General features: G+C 41.2%; 2 protein-coding genes across 2 annotated transcripts; both read right to left on the reverse strand.

The window, feature by feature from the left end:
• Nucleotides 1-6,689: 6,689 nt before the first annotated feature.
• On the reverse strand, nt 6,690-11,777 carry LOC147848327 (uncharacterized). The gene is made up of 3 exons (XM_087338484.1): nt 11,733-11,777; nt 10,524-10,664; nt 6,690-9,822 (listed from the first exon to the last, which is right to left on the reverse strand). The coding sequence occupies exon 3, from the start codon at nt 9,707-9,709 to the stop codon at nt 6,851-6,853; it is 2,859 nt and encodes a 952-aa protein (XP_087194610.1). The 5' UTR covers nt 9,710-9,822; nt 10,524-10,664; nt 11,733-11,777; the 3' UTR covers nt 6,690-6,850.
• A 1,711-nt stretch (nt 11,778-13,488) lies between these two features.
• LOC147848328 (nucleophosmin) lies at nt 13,489-20,031 on the reverse strand. The gene is made up of 7 exons (XM_087338485.1): nt 19,761-20,031; nt 18,223-18,333; nt 15,563-15,631; nt 15,175-15,306; nt 15,019-15,096; nt 14,355-14,501; nt 13,489-13,893 (listed from the first exon to the last, which is right to left on the reverse strand). The coding sequence occupies exons 1-7, from the start codon at nt 19,983-19,985 to the stop codon at nt 13,702-13,704; spliced, it is 954 nt and encodes a 317-aa protein (XP_087194611.1). The 5' UTR covers nt 19,986-20,031; the 3' UTR covers nt 13,489-13,701.
• Between the last annotated feature and the right edge of the window lie 42 nt (nt 20,032-20,073).

Raw genomic sequence — 20,073 nt, forward strand, 5'->3', positions numbered from 1 at the left:
AAGAAAGGTATGGCACAGCGGCTTATGGTGGCCCACGACGCTAAAAGATGCCGTCAAGTATGCTAAGGAATGTGACCTATGCCAACGAATGGGCCAGCCTACGGAGCAAGCACGGATGCCACACCAACCGGTACTTCCACTAGAGCCATTCCAGAAGTGGGGATTGGATTTTGTCGGACCGTTCAAGCCACCGGCAATGAGAACGGGTAATCGTTATGTCATCGTGGCAACGGATTATTGCACGAAATGGGTGGAAGCTAAGGCCCTGAGAGACAACACCGCGTCATCCACAGCAAAATTCCTGTATGAGAACATTTGGTGCCGATATGGATGTCCGATTGAACTGATCAGCGACCAAGGAGGGCATTTCCTCGGCCAGGTAGTGGAAAGCTTAACAACGTTCTATGCCGTGGTCCATAAAAGAAGCACACCGTATTACCCACAGGCGAACGGGTTAGCAGAGTCCACCAACAAAACGCTGCAGAACATTCTCCGCAAAATTGTCAATGAAAACCGGACGGACTGGGACACAAAGCTCCATAGTGCGCTATGGGCGTACAGAACGACATACAAAACGAGTATCCGGACAACGCCGTTCCGGTTAGCATTCGGCTTAGAAGCGGTCATGCCGGTCGAGTTTCAGGTACCAAGCTTACGGATCCAACTACGGGAACGGCTGAATGAAAAGAAGTCGGAGGAAATACGGCTAGCAGCACTATGCGAACTGGAGGAGCAACGGCTGGCCAGCATCCTCCACATGGAACTGGAGCAACGACGACGGAAGGCGTTCGTTGACCGTCACCGGAAAGGTAACGAAAAGATGTTCGAAATCGGAAAGCCGGTTCTAGTATTCCAAACGAGGATGGGCAAAATGCCGGGTAAACTCCGGTTCAGATGGACAGGCCCGTATTGGCTGACACGGGAATACAACGGGTCCTATCAGATAGGGACACTTGCCGGTGAAGTACTAGGCAAGTGGGTGAATGGATTTCGACTAAAGCCCTATAAAGGACCGATGCCAAAGAACCCGTTTATGCAGCGCACCGGCACTACACCAGGAACCTGTCCGGGATCGGTACGGATTGATCCGGAAGACAAAGACGACGGGGAACCCGTAGTAAATACGAAGGAAGACACGGCAACCCGTAAGGAAAACGGTCAGGGTCCGGAGGGACCTACGGATGTGTAAGGTCACACACCGTCATTAAAAAAAAAAAAAAAAAAAAAAAATCATTAAAAATCGAGGTATGAACGGGTGTGAAAGCGAGGCGCGAAAAGGTACGTAGTGGGCATTTAAGAGACGCCACGCTACTTAATACTAAATTAGTACACGACGTGTGCATGCTCGAAAAAGGCGCCAAAACGCACAAAGAAGAAGCAGAACGCATGGAGACCTTTTCATTTCGCGAGCCAAGAAGCACAGAAGCACCAAGACAGTGGAAGCTGAGCAAACGCGAACCTGCACGCAGAGAACCCCCGCGCTCAGAACGCTCTCTCTCTCGCTCTCACTCTCATCACCACTCTACTTCGCCATCTTCCCTCGACCCTGAAGCAGACATGGAACCACAAACGCTGTCGGAAGCGGCCAGGAAATGGTTCAGGCAAAACGGACTGGAGGGGTTCTTGGCCATCATGGAGGCACCGCCGCACAGAGAAGCAGACCGGATCATCAAGGAGCTCGCCACAGAGGTCATCACCGAGGAAGCGATCCGCGCGCTAACAGGCCTTCCGGAGGGAGGAATCTTTCAGATCGATAACCCAACCTCGGAGCAACTCACCCGATATTTCGGTGAGTACTCTGTTGCCGGCAAAGGCTATCGGACGCAGGGCGGCGAAGATCCGCTATTCAGGGAGATAGCTCGAGTGCTCCATGAGTACGGTCACGTGTACCCCCGACCCCCTGTCATGCCAAAAAATCGGGCAGGGATGATCATAGCCACCTATGAAGGGGTCAAGGTGGACTGGCCGGTGTTGATTGCAGACGGGTTGTGCATGGCAATCGACATGGTACGAGGGAAGGACGGCAAGGAGGGCCGGAAGCTGTGGCACGCCGTAGCTCAATGGATAACATTGCTCGTGCCGCCGGTCGAGACCGCCCAGCCAAAGAAGCGGCCAAGAGTATCGGAAGGAAGCACCTCGAAGCCGGCGTCCAAACGACAGCAGCTGCTGGCGTCGAAGGCGACGAAAGGGAAGAAACGGGTCCCAGAACCGGAGGAGGTGTCACCGGTCCGACCCGTCAAGATAACCTTACGAAGACCAGGACAGAAGGAACCGGAACCCTTGACGGCACAGAAACATGCCGTGACACAGGAAGAGGAAACGGAGGAGCCAGAAGAGCACCTCCAACGACGGTCGAGAAGTAGGACCGCCGAGACAGGAGGGGAGCGGTCGTACCCGCGAGAGGCAGAAACGCCCCCAACTCAACCTGAGCAAACCACAAGGGAAGAACCGGAACCGGTGCATAGGGAACCGGTCTTGGCGACTTCTATAGAAGAAGTCATGCCAACGGCTGCGGAGACGGCGGGAACCGGAACGCAACAGCCGGCGAGCACAGCCAGCACACACGGCGGCCAAGGAGTAGAACCAGAACGGCATATGCAGGCACTCAGGCCAGACAAGTCCACAGGGAATGAGCCGACCCGGCCAGTACAGCAACAAGGCACCAATAGCATGTGGCTACGATGGGTAGGCGAGCAAATCGCCGGAGTGGTGGAGTATATAGAGGCGGAAGAGAGAACGCACCAGGAACGGTTGCTCGTCACAACCGTAGATCTAGAGACGGCCCGGTCCAGAATCCGGAGCCTTGAACAAGACTTGGACAGGGTCACAAGGGAAACACAAGTCCAAGCACCGGTGACTCCGGGCAATGTACAGAATAAAGTATCAAATCAACCTGTACATAGCAATCAGACCCCGGCAACGGAAACCGTTCCGGAGAGAAATGCGGCACAAGCCCAAGAGCTTGCGGATTTAAAGGATGAGCTAGCTGCCCAAGAAGCGCTGAGGAGCCGCGAAAGAGAATTGAAGACGGCAGCGGAGGCAGAACTCAAAAAGACTGCTGAGAATCTACGCCGTGCCGAGGAGAGCTTACGGAAAGGCCATCAAGCATACGACCGGCTCAAGGAGGAAAAGGAGAAAATGCTGCAAGAGAAGGACAAGCTCCGGAGGAACGCCGAAACAGAAGTAGAGGGCCTGAAAGAGGAACTCCGGCAGGTAAAGGACCGGGAGGACCGGAACCATCGCCAAATCAACGGCAAGCTCAAACAAAAAACGGAGGAATTTGAGCAATTGCACCGGGAGTATAAACGGTTGCAAACGGAGCACAAGGAACGAACGGATGAGCTCCGGCAAGCCGTTGATCGGACCGCAACCGCATTCGCCAAGGAACAAGCGGAAAACAGAAGACGGTTGGAAGAGGCGGAGAAGGTTCGGACAGAGCTCCTCAGGCAACAGCAGGCGGAAAAAGAAAGAGCGGCGGAGGTACTGCAGAGGCTGCAAACGACATATCAAGGGCAGCTGACGCGCTACAGGGAGCAGGCGGAGGATACGGCAAACCTCATCAAGCAGTTGAAGGAGGAGCGACAAGTGGTGGAAAGCAGAGCACAGATGGGAGCAAGTCGCATCCAAGATATAATGCGGGCCTGGTTGAACCAGACCAAGAGCTTGATTGACAACAGTTCAGTCAAATGGTGGACCAAGTGGGCCACGAACGCGGCGGAACTCCAATTACTCCGGGCTGACGTAGAGAACCGGCGGAAGGAGGGAGATGATTGCTATATGCTGACTTCCGAAGACTTCACCGGCATAAGAGATGAGCTGGCCGAAGACTTTCAAGCCTTGGCAGAAGACCAATTAGAGCAAGTCCGGCAACTTGTAGCTCAGCTGGACGACGACAGGCTGGAGGCGCAGATCCAGTTTGAAAGCTACGAGAGGTCCCGGATCCGGGGAGAGAAAGAACGAGAACCAGTTACGGTCAACCTCAGTGATGAGGAACCGTTACTGGAAGGAGACCGGACCGGAAGCAGTCAAACGGAGATGCCGGAGCCAGAGAAACAAATGGGGCACCAGCAGCAAGCAGAGCAGCCGGAGCAACCTCAGTCACAACCGCAATCACAGCAGCAGCAGCAAGCACAGCCGCAACAACCACAACCGAAAGAACAAGCGGAAATTCTTGAACCAAGTATTTTGGACAATTTGGGTGAACAATGAAGGGGCCGAGAAGGGTTCGACGTACAAGGTACTGTCCCACGGGCGTGCCATGTGTTACCAGCCGGCAAGGAGTCCAAAATACGGAATTAATTAGATGGTTGTAAATGAGCATAGTGTGGACGGACGGACTGGAAACGGTATGCCGTTCCAGATCCGGACGGATCCCGAATAGGTGCGAGAGACACCGTTTTGTAATACGGGCCGGAAACCTATTTAAAGGCCCGGACCCCATTGTAATGACAGCGGATAATTAATAGAGCTTATGATGTTTGTATTTCTGTCTTGATTTCCGTTCTGTAATTACTGTTATATCTTACGCGTGTAATTAACCAAAGCAATCTAATCGTGTAACCTACGTAAGTCGGTGTAATCGTTGAATCTTAATCCTATGCCGTAATCACCCTTTGGTGAAGTGTCTCCGTGACACCTTGTGTTAGGCCTTGTCCGGCAAATGGCCGATGAGTCCCGAATCTACTTGATCCTGTATGTCGACGATATGATGATTGCAGCGAAGACTAAAGCGGAGCCTTCATGACAAATTCGCGATGAAGGAACCCAGACAAACCCGGCACATCTTGGGCATGAGGTTCGAGCGACATCGGATGAAGAAGACTCTCCTCTCCGGCTTTCCTAGTCTGATTATATCCGGAAGGTGCTAAAACGGTTTAACATGCAGAACGCAAAGTCAGCACTAACTCCGCTTCCTACGTCGACACGATTGACAAGCAGGGACTCTCCTTCGATCGACAAGGAGAAAGAGCTCAATGGAAAGATACCCTACTCATCGCCTGTAGGAAGTATCATATACGCAATGATGGCGACCTGACCTGATCTTGCATATGTCGTAGGGGTCGTCAGCCAGTACATATCTTTAGGTATCTATGAGGAACCGAAGAAGTACAACTGACTTTTGGATCAGCCAATCTGACCGAAGTCGAAGGCTATACGAACTCTGACTACGCCGACAATCTAAACAATTGGAAGTTGATATCAGGCTATATATTCACCTATGGCGGTGGCACCATTTCATGGAGGTCAAAATTACAAGAGTGCATGACCTTGTCGATCATAGAGGCTGAGTACATAGCCACATCGGAGGCAACGAAGGAAGCGGCTTGGCTCCACCAACTATTGGTTGATTTTTTAGCTACAAGTTGAATTGATCATCCGGCGCCGACCATCTATTGCGACTCACAGAGCACAATACACCTCATTCGGACCCAGTCTACCATGTGAAGACGAAACATATTGAGCTCTGGTTTCATCATATCTAGGAGCTCGTAACCGAGAGAAGCTTGAAGTTCGGAAGATCGACACCAAGGTGAACATCGTTGATTGCCTGACGAAGCCCCTCCCAAAACAACACTTCGGAGCATTGAGGAATATGATGGGACTACGATAAACAACCGAGCAGAATGGAGTCGAATGAACAATAGCAGAAGGAAATTTGAAGACCGATCCAATCGGACGAGCCGAAAAGGCAAAGTCCAAAGAATCGGAATACCAAGAGGCTGAAGGCGCAACACTGAGCGAGGATATCGATTGGAGAGGAGATGATTGAGGATCAAACGAACCCGAAGACAAATCGAGGATCTAGCGAGGAGCACAGGAATGAGCGCGTATGAGGAGTAGACGACCAACTAGAGGCCGAGAGTTGGAATTGTACATGAGCCGATTCGAATGAATGAGCCAACTCAAATGTCGATCCAACCAACCCAGTTCAGTCGACCCGGATAACATACAATCCGGATGACTAACCGAATTAGGCTAGATTCCGACTATACCTATGCTAATTTGGCCGAGTGCCGACAGACTTGTATGTATACACTTGTAACTATAGATTAGACTTGTAATCTAGGTTCACGGGGGAGATAACCCCAATTATCTGTATACATAGCAAGAGTATCCCTTTTACGGGGGAGTTTGTTGGCATAAAAGGCTGACTCCTTCCACTTTGTATCCTTAGTCTGAATACATTCCCAAGTTAGGGCTTGAGTATATAAGCCTAATTGTAACATTGTAAAATAGAGAGAGAGAGAGAGAGAGAGAGAGAGAGAAAGAGAGAGTTTTATAGAAGAGAATAACAAAGCTTCCATTGGAGCTTACATTGTCTATCTTGCTTCTTACTTTTTGTCTATTATGCATACTTTGTCTTTTCGTCGTGTACATGTTGTTTGCATGACACATTAACTTGTAGGTCCTCACATCTTCTACAAATTATATACAACAAGAATAACCTAAGGAAGTAGGTATTGACGCAAAATGAACTGGTATTTCCAAGTTTTTCCCATAACTCTGCTTTCTTGAAAGCCATTAATTATGACCATGTGTAACCATGCATACTAGGGTAATTATACTATCTTTGACCTAACTAACTCCATTGATGCAAGGTATAAATGGTCTCATTAAGGCATAGGTATACACAAAATGAAAGTGGAAAACATGTAACACTTAGATTTCAACTTCAAGAATCATCGATGGAAAATGTTTAGCGCTTATATTTCAAGAATTATTGAGGCATGGAGTTTTTATGTAGAAAATGTTTACAAAAATAGTTTTTAGACAGTGTAACCCTCTCTTATGCTAAAAATGTTTATGAGATTTCTTGTTTGAACATGGAAAAAACCTTGGTGTCTTATGTTTAAGTTGTGACAACATAGAATTTCGAGACTTTAGTACAAGCTCCACATTGTATCTGTTGAATGGATCCTTGACTTTTCGGAGGAAGGTATTTAGGGACCTGAAGAATCTGGAGGCAATGTTTGCATATAACAAATGGGGCACTACCTTCACCAGGAAATGGTGGACAAGTGTTTTTTTTCCTTGTCGATGCTTTGTAAGCATAAGTTTGGTAGAACTTTGGTTGTTCTTTATGAAGTTCGGTAGAAAAAGGTATAGATAAAGCTTTGTCAATGTGTAAATGAACATGATGTAGGTTACGAGCACATCGTATGCAAGTACAATGCACATGATTGTGAGGTGAAAGAGAGAGAGGTTTGGAAACTAGAATGGCATTCCCAAAAGGGGAGTGTCTTGTTTGTCTTGGTGATTGTTGTGAATGCCAATGCTCAAATTCGGTTTTTACTTCTACAACCGAGCTCAACCATTGATCGATCCTTTCTCTAGCGTCTAGTGTCGGCATTTGTCTTGGTGAGGTACGAAGCGAAAGTTTCGGATTTTTGCCAACTCGAAGAGCATACGTTTGGTCTTGATGCTTGAGGGTGCCATTACCTAAAACAATAGGTCGAGATTCTGTGTCCTTGACTTCCTTCACCTTGGGCTTACGGGTACGTATCCTTGAAGATTCCATGAGCTTGACTTTGCCATTACTTGGAAGACTCCAAGATTTGGTGCTCTTTATTTTGGCATCGCTCTGCGATTCCATGTGCTTGCTTTCAGCAGTACTCGTAAGAATCCGCAAAGTTTCGGTTTTAAGAATCCTCAAAGTTTCCTTGTGCTCGACTTCCACATCACTTGTATGAATCCTTGAAGATTCAGTGATCTTGATTTTCGCACTCCTTGTTCGAGTTTTTGTAGTTCGAACACTTCTAGGACCCGATTTCTGCATTTCCGCATGACTGTAATGACGGCTAGGTGGGGATTGTTGCAGTTCATCATGATTGTTAAGAAAATAAGAGTCAATCTTGATTTGGTCTTGGGTCCAATCATCCATATTAACATTCGAATAGTTTATTTCCTTTCCACTATATGTAAGTTTTCTAAGAAAATCTTTTGCTGCTTCCATCTCAGAAACCTCTTGGCACTGCCAATTACCAATGGATGAGTCTTCATTAGCTCTGATTTCTGCACTAGGATCGTCATAAGATGTACTACCATATAAAGCATCCTTTAAGAAAACCATATCTGGTTCAATGAAAGAATTCATCATAACACCATCCTTTAGATCTGGGTGAAGAGTCTCACCCGTGCTAGATGCACTTGCCGACATCTTGGAAGTATATTGCTTATTACAATCCTCCCCAACATCCCTTAAGAAAACCATATCTGGTTCAATGAAAGAATTCATCATAACACCATCCTTTAGATCTTGGTGAAGAATCTCAGCTGAGCTAGATACACTTGCCGACATCTGAGAAGTAAATTGTTTATTACAATCCTCCCCAACATCCTTTAAGAAAGCCATATCTGGTTCAATGAAAGAATTCATCACAACACCATCCTTTAGAACTTGGTGAAGATTCTCACATGTGCTAGACGCACTTGCCGACATCTCTTCTTTATTACAATCCTCCCCAACACCAAAGAAGGAAAATTCTGGTACTTCTGATACCGTTTCATGATCAGACTCTGATAGCTGGAAATCTTCAACTTTCCTAATGTTTTGTGATGCCTTTAAATCCTTTGATTCTTTCCTACCTTTCAGTTCTAGATTCAATTTTCCTTCTGGTATCCCGAAAATACTTAGATCAAATAGCTTTTTTGGAGCTTTTCCACATCCGATCAAACCATCTGAAGCCTTTTTATTTCTGACATCCTTGCCATCATTGTCTTGGAAAAAATCTACAGCAACTATGGCATCTTTAGGTTCTTCATATGGCATTATTTCTTGATCCATGCTCGATCGGCCAAAGTCATGTTCACCGTTCTTCGATCGACCCAAGTCTTCTACTTCAGTTCTTGAATGACTTGAGTCATCTTGACCTATCATTGAATGACCTAAGTGTTCTTGGTCAGCCCTTGAATGATTAAAGTCTTTTTGACTGAAACTTGATTGATCTAAGTCTCCATGTGCAACCCTTGATTGGCCTGAGTGTTCTGAACCAGTCCTTGAATGGCCCAAGCCTTTTTGACTAATCCTTGAATGATTAAAGTCTTCTTGACTAGCCCTTGATTGACCCGAGTATCCTTGACTCTTTCTTGATTTCCCTGAGAGTTCCTGATTAATCCTTGATTGACCTAAGTGCTCTTGAAGAATCCTTGGTTCATCCACATCTGCTTGTTTACTCAAGGTGTGTTGACCATCTCTTAAATCATCAGAGTGTGCTTGACCAATCCGTGATCGATCAGAGTCTTCTCGACCCATCCTTGATTGATCCAAGTTTTCTTGATCAATCATTGATTGATCTGCATAGTCCTTATTGATCCTTGAATTACTCAAGTCCGGTTGATTGATACTTGATTTATCCAAATTTTCTTGACTGATTCTCAACTGTATCGCGTGTTCTTGACCAATCCTTGATTGACACCAGTTTTCTTGCCCAATATTTGAGTGACCAAGGTCTTCCACTTTAATACTGCTTTCAGATACATGGAAGTCCTTCGAGCTTTTCCCAACTTTCAGTTCCCCATTCAATCTTTCTTCAGGAATCCCAAATATCGATAAATCAAATAGCTTCTTCTTTTGAACTTTCCTATCTTCATTACCATGAAAAACCTTCAAATTTCCAATATTATTGTCAGGAGAAGGTTTGGGAACATGTCCAATGTCCAATGTACTTTGCTGGGGAAATTTATTTGGTGACATGTTCTCTTTAAGCATTGATGAATCAAGTATACTTGAGGCTTTGTACAATAAGTGTTGCTATTTCCAGATCAGAGTCTTCAATTACCTCCTTTTCGAAGAGCTTGAATTCAAACGTCCTGATCCTTTCACTGCTTTATGAGGTCCTTGCAAACTTCACCGATTAAAAGGATCTCTCACAAAGAGGTATATAAAATAGAAACACATTTAAATATTCTTATGAGAGAGAGCTAGTGTATGTGTGTTGAGGAGGGTGTGCATGTATGCATCTATGTGTGCATCTATGTGTGCATCTATGTATGTATGTATGTATGTATGTATGTATGCATGCATGCATGTATGCATGCATGCATGTATGCATGTATGTATGTATGTATGCATGTATGCATGCATGCATGTATGTATGTATGTATGTATGTATGTATGTATGCATGTATGTATGCATGCATGCATGTATGCATGCATGCATGTATGTATGTATGTATGTATGTACGATGCATGTGGGTGACTGTGCGTATAGATGCATGTCTCGATGGATGGATGGCAGATGCATCAATGTACATATGGTGTCTGTGTATGGATGTGTATATGGACATGCGTATCGATGTATGTCTCGATGGATGGATGGCAGATGCATCAATGTACGTATGGTGTCTGTGTATGGATGTGTATGTGGACATATGTATCGATGTATATGTGGATGGATGGATGAACACATGATTGTGTGCATGAAACTATGAGTGGGTTAATATGTATGGATGGATTTATGTGTGGATGAGTGCATAGATGTACAAATGTATTATCTACCTGCATATGCATCGAAGAAACTAACCTCAATGAAGGGTTGAATGCCTGTTTTTGGGACTCATTGGCGATAGCCGTGCACATCCGGCACTAAATTCACATTTCTTGATCCATTGCTATTGAGAAGAGTGCTCATGTATCAGAATTTCAAGTCTTTTCTTATCTTGTGCTGAAAAAATAGGGACCGCGATTAGAAAGCTGTCAAATTGATGCTACTCCATGAATATTTGTGTGCGATAACTACAATTAAAAACCAAAATTTTAAGACCTGAACCACCATGTTTACATAATAATGGTGATTTTTAAGCAGGAAAGAGGTTAAAACAAGGAGACCTATATTAGACTCGCTTGAATCAATAGTTTCTGGATAGATCCATCGCCAAGAGAGAGCATGTTGGAATGGCCATGCATATATATATATATAGAGAGAGAGAGAGAGAGAGAGATTCACAGAAATAGCATTTCAAATTACAGCTTAGAGAAAGGATGCTGCCATCCATGGCAGTGATCTAATCCGAGAAATATACCATGTCATGGATTCGTTTAACCTACATATAACATCTGAAATATAATTTAGAGAGAGGATTTTGACATTGTCGTCCTCTGACAACATAAACATACTCTCGGTGTTGATCATAGAAACAGCATCTGATATGAAGCTTGAGAGGGAGGATGCTTTTTGGCATACTCATATTCTCACATCTTACACAAAAACTATGTGGTGATCACAGTCTCTAGATACTCACATCTGGTATGCTCACAAATTGATGTTGCAACTGATATATAGTTTAGAGCACAGATGTGGGCATGGCTAATTCTCTCCCATCTTACACATGCTCTGTATTCACCATATCTCAGAGGGAGGATGTTGAGATGGCTACATGGCATGCATTCATTCATCATCTATATACATACATACATTCATATATATATATATATATATATATGAGTATGATCAAGAGAGAAGGTATTGATATGGCCAATGATCCCCTGGTCTTACACAACCTAGGCATTCACCATAGCTATGGCATGAGAGATAGGTTCCATAGCTATGGCATGTGAGGTATACATTGGAGGGGGGATGTACCATGTTGACATACATGATGACTATCTCTTTCTTAAACAGAGACAGAGGAACACATTCCCTGATGAAGAAAGATAACAAGAAAGAAAGAGAGCATGAATGACAGAGAGAGAGAGAGAGAGAGAGAGAGAGAGAGAGAGAGAGAGAGCATACCAATTATTTTTGGGAACAGGGGAAGGTGGTGTTTGCTCTGTTCTTCTTCTTGTGTGTGTTCTCTAATAGTGTATGTGTGTGGATCAACATGAGACTCTCTCTCTCATGGAAAGCTTTGACTTTAGTGTATGTGTGTGGATCAACATGAGACTCTCTCTCTCATGGAAAGCTTTGACTTTGAAGAAGAGGGTATCTTGGAATTTGGAGGTATTAAGCCTATAAAAGTCACAAACTAAAGAACAAGCATGGTTTGTGTGAACCTTAGGCCTAGCTTCTTTCATGGGATGCTTATGAAGAAAAAGTATGCCATGGCTGAGTGTATGATGAAGAAAAAGTACGAATTGTCACTCTGGCAGAGTGCACATGTGAAGGAAGTGTTTTCCTGGTTTTAAGAAGCCCATTGACTAGGCTCGCTTTTAAAACCGGATCTCACCGGGCTTCATCGTTAAGTTTGAAGAGAAAAACCGTTGGGAACATCTTTGCAGGAAATAAACTTCTAGATATGTTCTAGTACACCGAAAATGAATTATATTGTAGTATGAGGTGGATGTTGGTTGTTGATGGGTGCCACTCATGTTGCGGTTGAGTTTGTGCCAACTTGCTTGCAGAGTTGAGGAATCTAGAAACATACATAAGATGGGCTTATTTTTCACAAGCCCTATAACTTAATACTTCAAGAAACCTAATCAAATGTCAAGTGCATGGTTTTCCTAGTTTGGTTCACTAATTTGCCAGTTCCATGACGAGACATATATCTCCATGCTCTTTGTTGGTTACAAGACTAGTCTACATATGTAAAATAAACATATTATTTGACTTGGTGAATTCAGAAATTTGCGCTTGTATTATTGAATATTACTCGCCAAAGTTTGAAAGTTATAATATGGCCATATATGGACAACTCTTCATATTGAATGCACGTCATCTACATGTTAGAAGTTCATTATAATCATAAAAGAAATATCAAATTAGATTTATAGTAATATAAAAGATACCATCAAAGGGAGAATATATTATAGTTTCAAGTAGGTTTTGTTCATTGAGAGTCGAGACAACAAGAGAGTACAACTTTTCGAGTAAAATAAAATGTTTAGGGTTTAGGGGTCACACTAGCCTTCACTAGAACAAAATTGGCTTGTATTGATATCCAATTACTTATCAAGCAAAGGGTCTTCCTTTCTGAGAATTGCTCAATATTAATTTTCCCAAGATCTAGCTTCCAAGATCATCAAAAAACACGTTTTCAAGTGATAAGACTTTGTTCACACCCAAGAAATGCCCAATTTTTCTACCAATGTCTAATTGGGATACTGAACTTCAAGGAAAATTGATTGGGCTACTTTCAAGAGGTGTGGATAAGCATATAGAACACTTATTCAACTTTGGACTAGTCCCTCGTTATTATAGCAAGCTACAAATTGTCTACAATTAACAATTGATCACTCATTCCAAAAGATCTTCTACATCTTTAGATTTGTACCATGGGAATTTGAACTCTTCATATTTTTCATGCACATGCTTTCTTTGATCGCATGGATTATTCACAATCAAATAATTTTGAGCAAAACATCGTTCTATAATCAATCAGTTGTTTGGGTTTTCCCTCCAATCCCATTTTGTTTGCTATCTCTAATGATGTTAACACTTACTTGTGTTTCCACCTCACTTTGAGACTTCCCAGAGTAATGAACATGTCATAATATGTATAGTTACAATAAAATCAATCATATAAACAATATTACACATTCCACATGTATTTCCTTTCCAATCAGATGATTTTTAATATATTCTCACATTTGATATTGCAATAAAATCTCAGATTTCCCAGCAATTCACCATGATTGAAATTCTCATGCTACCATTTTGTGATCTCAGACTAGTGATAGCGCTACCTCTACAAAAAGGACATGTATCAGTCAATAAATAAAATAAAATCCCTGAGCATGAATAACCATGATTCTTTATCATGTTATAGCTCAGTAGATGAAGGCTTTGACTTTCCGGAATTTGAATTCCTCGTGTGCCACCATTTCAAGATCCGATCAGTAGTTTTTGTAATGTGATTTTGTATGTCCTTGAGTGTTTCTTGGGTTTTAGTTCTTACTGCACCCAGAAAAGATTGTTCATGCTGCCCAAACTTGTCTTTTAAATTGTTTTGCTTCTGAAATACAAAGAACGGTAATTATAATTTGTCTCCAATAATTTCTAATAACAAATTAATCTCATAAAATGTTGATTTACTCTTAATAATAATAGATCGACAATTTTTCGTCCAAAAATAGATGTGCTGCAATAACAATTCAAACTAGACTTCTCAAACCAATACACTAATAGATGCCACATATCCCAATAAATCCAAAGCAGCAGATTAAACCAACATATACACAAGAAAACAAGGGGGGAAGGCAAAAGTGCAAACAAATGCAACACACACAATCAATGGACTTCCTCATTAGAAGAAGGAAGCTAAGAAAAGCAATATATACAGATGGCCAAGGAGCAAATAAAAGCAACATATACACACACAAGGAAACCAGAACAAAGCAAAAGAGCATACAAAAGTAATATATACACATGGAAAATAAAGAAGAATAAAAGAGCATGTGTTTTAAAATTTCTTACTCTAAAATTTGGAGTGCGTTCATCTTCTTCTTCATCTTCTTCTTCATCTTCATCACCATCACCATCTCCATCTCCATTGAAATTGGGCATGCCATTCATAAGATCGTCTTTCGAATATACTTTCATGCCAGGTGCTCCAGGCATGTCCTGCAGGGGAAAGTTATACCAAAGCATATAAATTTAGGGATTTGTTTTTAATTGTCACAATATATGTAAGGCACAAAGTTTCATCACTGCCAAAATGCCACTTTTTTCAATACCATGTCAATTCAGGGAAAACCAAATCACATCACTTAATTAATTTGGATTAATTAGTTCTCGTTGCTTAATTATTGTGGATTAATTAGAGAGCTAGATCTTCATTAAGTGGCAACATAACATCTAATTAATTAAACTGTAATTAAAATTTAGCGCCTTTTACAATTATTTACCGGCACACTCCTGTCTAAATAAACCCTTAAACTTTATTTTAATCAGTTTGAAAAGATGTTCGATTCATACTTTTGCATGACATACAAAAGGAGTGGCAAGTGACTTGGCAAATATATAAAAACTGTGGAATTCTCGCAAATGTTGGTCAATATAGTGGGGCATTTAAAAAAATTGCCTATTATTTTCTTTATTGTGAGTTATTCACACCCTCCAACAAATGAATGATACGTACACTCATTGATCGCATTATTCTTTCAATCTCAGCATCTTTTGAGGACTTCGGCACAAATACCTCTCCAGGTGTTCTATCCTGTTGAAGGTAATAAAAGAATTCAGAATTCATTTATGATCATCCAGAAATATTTTAATGCTATATCAAAGTATCTACCTTTGGTACAGGGGGTGTCTTAATGCTACAAACTTTAGTGAGATCTTTGCAAAGGAACTTTGATAATGCATCAACATTTACCGCTCCCTTAAAGAGATACTCAGCCAGATCTGTATCATGATATCCTATAACCTATTACACAACATACTTATTCATAAGTTTAGAATAAATGCAAGGGAGAAACACTTAACAGTTTGGATAATTACCAGGATACCCCTCTCGGTCTTTAGAAATTTAAAACCAGAAGAATACTGCCCCTATGGTATTCTTCTGATTGCCAAGGGGTATTCTGACAAATATCCAAAACATTATGGGGCTTTTAGAGTTTTCCCTTAAAATACAATAAGAAGAAATGATGATTAAACCAATACGAGTGCAGAAAACCAACCTCTTGACAAGTCTTCTCAATGGTTTTACACTCTATTCCACACTCGCCTTCCTCCACTTGTTCGATTAGCTGCCAGTAGAACTCATAATTAATGCTATTTTTGGGCTGAATGATCTCAATTAAATGCAGAGAACATCACTGGTAAGTCACGATAGTGATGAAGGTAGATAAAGTTTCCTGTAAACTTGTTACATCATCCCATAATCCTGTTCGCCCAGTTTTCAAGTTATGCCGTTAAGGAAGCGACTTCAGAATTAGGCATGTTATGATCAGGTAAGAGAATCCCTTCAAGAAGGAATAAGGGAACAAGAAGAACTTTTTCAACTGAGGTGTTTGAACAAGTAAAGAAGAAAAAATATGCTTTCATTTCCTTAGTTTGCATGAGAAGAAAGAATGTCTACAATTAAAAGGCAAGGAGTGTCTTCTTCCCTTTCTATGTGGCAGCCAGGTCATAAACTTCATGACTTCTTCTATAAGATTGTCATGATAAATGGACAATGAACTCATAAGTTTCTTATGGATAAGTTGGATTGATGAGTTGATGAAATGGGGAACAAGAAGTGTGGGGTAAGCTGATTAAGAGTATTGTATTGGAGGTGCAAGACAATACTCTGTATTTGAGTTTTCATGCTATGAACACAGATTGTGTCAAAGTGGTTTTGGGTTATCTATCCTTACCTCGTGCGAAGGATCTTTTCTCTTGAGTTAAGAGTACTTATTTTTAGATTTTATGGATGCATTCACGTTCATTTGCTCAAACATATAATCAAGAATTGAGTTAGGCTTAGAACACTGAGAAAATTGGAGCCCATTTGTGACGCCCTTGATTGAGTTGTCACATGAATAGGAATGATGGGGCTAAAGAAAGTTGTGATTTTTGTTTGTTAATCAGCTTGTGTGGCTATACTGTGTTGTCCTTCAATAACATTTCTTGTGTCTCTTGAGTTGTAGCAAAAGAAATCCCAAGCACTGTTGGTCTTAATATTCCATTACCTTGCATAGTGGGCCAAAGCCTTCTTTAAAGAGGCAATGGTATCTCCCTCTTATTTCATAAAAAAACACTACGGCGAAAAACAGTGTTCTTTAGACTCCACTCCCTGATGACACAATTTGAAAATTCTTTCTTCTAGAGCTATTTGTGCATATCTGCCTACCTCAATCTCTAATTGATGGGATGATGTTCCCAGCTGTCCTATCACACTGCAGTGCATAAATAGATATATGTCCATAAAAGGCGACCTCATGAATGAATCCGTCCTTTGATCTGTGTAAAAACTGTGTCTTATAATGGGAAGAATCTAGGAAGAGAGAATGTAGAGGAGAGATAATAAAGATGAAAGCGAGTGGAGGTCTAGAGCAGCCACCCTCAAACAGACACCATGTTCAATTCAAGATGTGCAATGATTCTTGGGGTTTGCAAATTGATACTGCAATTTCATTAAGAGTTACTCACAAGTTGTCTTGTCCCTCATATGGACACCAAGTGCAACCGAGGCATTTGATATTTTGGTCGGTGTTGACCTTGAAAAGCCGTTTATTTTAGAAGTGCATCAAATTTTGCATTAGGACATATTTTATCGCAAATAACACATGATGAGAAATTGCATTCAGATGCATTTCATTCAAGAAAGTTCAAACCTGCAAAAATCAATTATAAAATCCATGACAAAGAATTGTTGGCAATTGTTGACTCTTTGGAGCAAGGAACCTAAGCTTCAAGTTGGTAATCATGTAGGTCTATTACGACGTAATGTGAAGACTACTACGCCATGTGACAAGTTGGATTTCCAACGCCTAGAACCATTTGTAATCTCTGATCAAGTCAACGATGTTGCATTTCGTTTGGACTTGCCTTCGCATATGCATCTTCATCCAATATTTCACGTTTCATTGTTAGAACCATGGACACCAAGTTCTATCCCGAACCAGGTTGTTCCATCACCACCTCTAGGTAGAAGCTATTTTGAACTCCAAGATCATCCGTAACAAGTTACATTACCTTCTAGACTGGCTTAGATACACGCCTATGGATTGAACACGGGAACCCGCAAAGAGTGTCGTTAATGCCCCGAACTTATACAGGAGTTTCATCTTTGCACGTTTAATGTGACAATAAGACCAAACACAGAATATAAATATTCACCCTTTTTCTCTTACACTAGTTGTTGTGACTATTATCTGTGTCAACTAGCTAACTCTGTAGTAGACTATTATCTGTGAGCACACGGAAGGACAACCATTGTAAGCTAGTCTCATATGTGATAGAAATTCTGTATTGACACATACATCTCTATGAGTGAAACTCGATATGCCTATCCAGTCAATTCTCGCTATTTATAGCATAATGGTTTCTTGGGGAAAACACAATGGATTTATCTCTATGTAAATGTCACCATTAATCAATTTATAACAGAATTACATTTGAACTCAAAGATGGAGATAAATACACAAAATGAAAGAAAGGATACAAACCAAAGAGAAAAACATGAAAATTCCAGCAACGTCATAAACTTGATTATTCAATGTTATTACAACTTAATCTAAAACAAACTAAACATTTTCGAGCAGCAAAACATAAGATCTTAAACTTAGCATTACACTATACCGTATCAAATTACGTTACATAACATATTTATAAGGTAAATATACAAGAAATGTACCACTAATTTGTTCCCTTCTTCCACAATATCTTGATGCAGAATCCAATCACCCTCTGACTTTTTCAAATTACAGATATTCTCAGCAAGCTCAATGATTTGGTACTCGGTTAGCTGTAAAAACATAACTATAGTCTTATTTTCTTCATGAAGAAATTGTATAGAAAACAAACTTATGTGAAGCAAACATTCACGCCATTCGGTTTGAGCTTTATCATATTCCAAACAGTACAAGAAAAGAATTTCTATGTAGTCAAATTTCCAATTTAACATGGTTTAAGTAAGCTGTATAGCACCCAAAACTCAAAGCTGAATCAATAAAATATGCACGAAAACTAGTTGAAACCCTAAAACATACTTGAAGAAATGACGAAAGCCAAAGAAAGAATGCTAATAGCAAGTTCCAAAACTAGTTAAAGCTAATTTTAGATCCATATAAAATCCTCATATAAGTCATCCACTTCGATATCATCCTGAAAATAATTGAAGTTGTGGATTTGAGTGCACTACAAAAGCTCTCCAGATTAAAGAGCTTCAAAGATCTGTTATTAAAAGGACAAGAGCTCTGGCTTTTTACCATGAAAATCAATAATGCAGCACATTCTATACAATTAGTCTCCCAATTTTCCACTATCTAGTTTTCTAAAGTAAAGTTCATGGAGAACCCAAATTTGGTGCTTATTGCGTGATATATTAAATCTGAGTAGCACAAATCATGAGTTTTTTTAAGAATGAAATGTGAAGCCCATACTCTGCTATTTAGACAGATTATCTGCTACTTAAAAAGCTATTCCTCAATCTGGACAGCAACACACTCAAAGACGCAATAAAATGTCCTTAAATCTTTGATAATTCCTAAGAAGACATGGAAATTTTCACCATAATATATCCACATAACATTGATCAAATTTGGGAGGTCTTTATCAATAAAAAAGAAGGTTAAGCAATTGAATCCAAGGACAAGTAATAAAAAATTTCACGATCGCATGTCAACATAAAATCAATTAATTTGGGAGGTTTTTATCAAGAGAAAACCAAGGTGACGCAAATGATATGTTGCCAAAATAGTATGCATAGCACAGCTAATAAAATAGCATTTTTCAACCAATCGAATACCTGGTAATTGATCCCTTTGTCAGTATTGTTTTTTGAGCATCAGCTGTTTTTATATGCATACAAATGAGAGACTATTATTTATGGAGACAAGCATATAGGTTTTTACAAGTTTAGTTAAAGACAATGATGTTGGTCCGAGACCCTGTTTTTTATCATATAAATGTCATGAAACAACTACTTTTAAGTAGCAAAAACGTAATTCATTTTACGTTATTTGTTCCATTTTTTCCTATTATTTTGCCATTTTAACTTTTAAATGGATACACTCTTTCTAACGTATCTGAGAGTTCAAGTACTGAGGTTTCATAAGCTGTTTCAGTGCCATTGTCTTCACGATTATTCTGTACTTATCTTTCTCCCCCTTGGAAATGCATACATTCTTTCTCACAGATTCAGAGTTTGGAAACACTGAGATTTCCCCATACCTGTTTGGGAGCAATTTCTTCACGTTTCTTAGACACGAGGAGGGACATTTGCTTTGCGATCTGATTGCAAACAGGGCACTTGATATACTTGACATCTCCTTTCCGAGCTACAGCGGGGGGTTTGGATGCAGGTTTAGCGAAGGTAAAAGAAGGAATCAAAACGAGGAGGAGGAGGAGGAGGATTATGGAAGGAGAAGAGCAAACAGAGAGCCTGAGACTGGCCATCTCTCGTCTGTCTGTCTGTGCGAGTGTTCGTTTGAGAAAGAAAGAAAGAAAGAAAGAAAGGGTCAGGAAATGAAGAGAAAATATGTGT

Source organism: Azolla caroliniana, unplaced genomic scaffold (genome assembly GCF_043228905.1).
Source record: "Azolla caroliniana isolate FFs.n. ecotype wild unplaced genomic scaffold, voAzoCaro1.0.p SCAF_391, whole genome shotgun sequence".
NCBI classification, from domain to species: Eukaryota; Viridiplantae; Streptophyta; class Polypodiopsida; order Salviniales; family Salviniaceae; genus Azolla; species Azolla caroliniana.

Coding starts and splice junctions, on each gene's coding strand:
- LOC147848328 (XM_087338485.1), bottom strand. CDS start 19,985: ATGGCCAGTCTCAGGCTCTCTGTTTGCTCTTCTCCTTCCATAATCCTC. Junction 15,307..15,562: donor TTGAGAAGACTTGTCAAGAG/GTTGGTTTTCTG, acceptor GTTGTGTAATAG/GTTATAGGATATCATGATAC. Junction 13,894..14,354: donor AACGCACTCCAAATTTTAGA/GTAAGAAATTTT, acceptor TTTGTATTTCAG/AAGCAAAACAATTTAAAAGA.
- LOC147848327 (XM_087338484.1), bottom strand. CDS start 9,709: ATGCTTAAAGAGAACATGTCACCAAATAAATTTCCCCAGCAAAGTACA.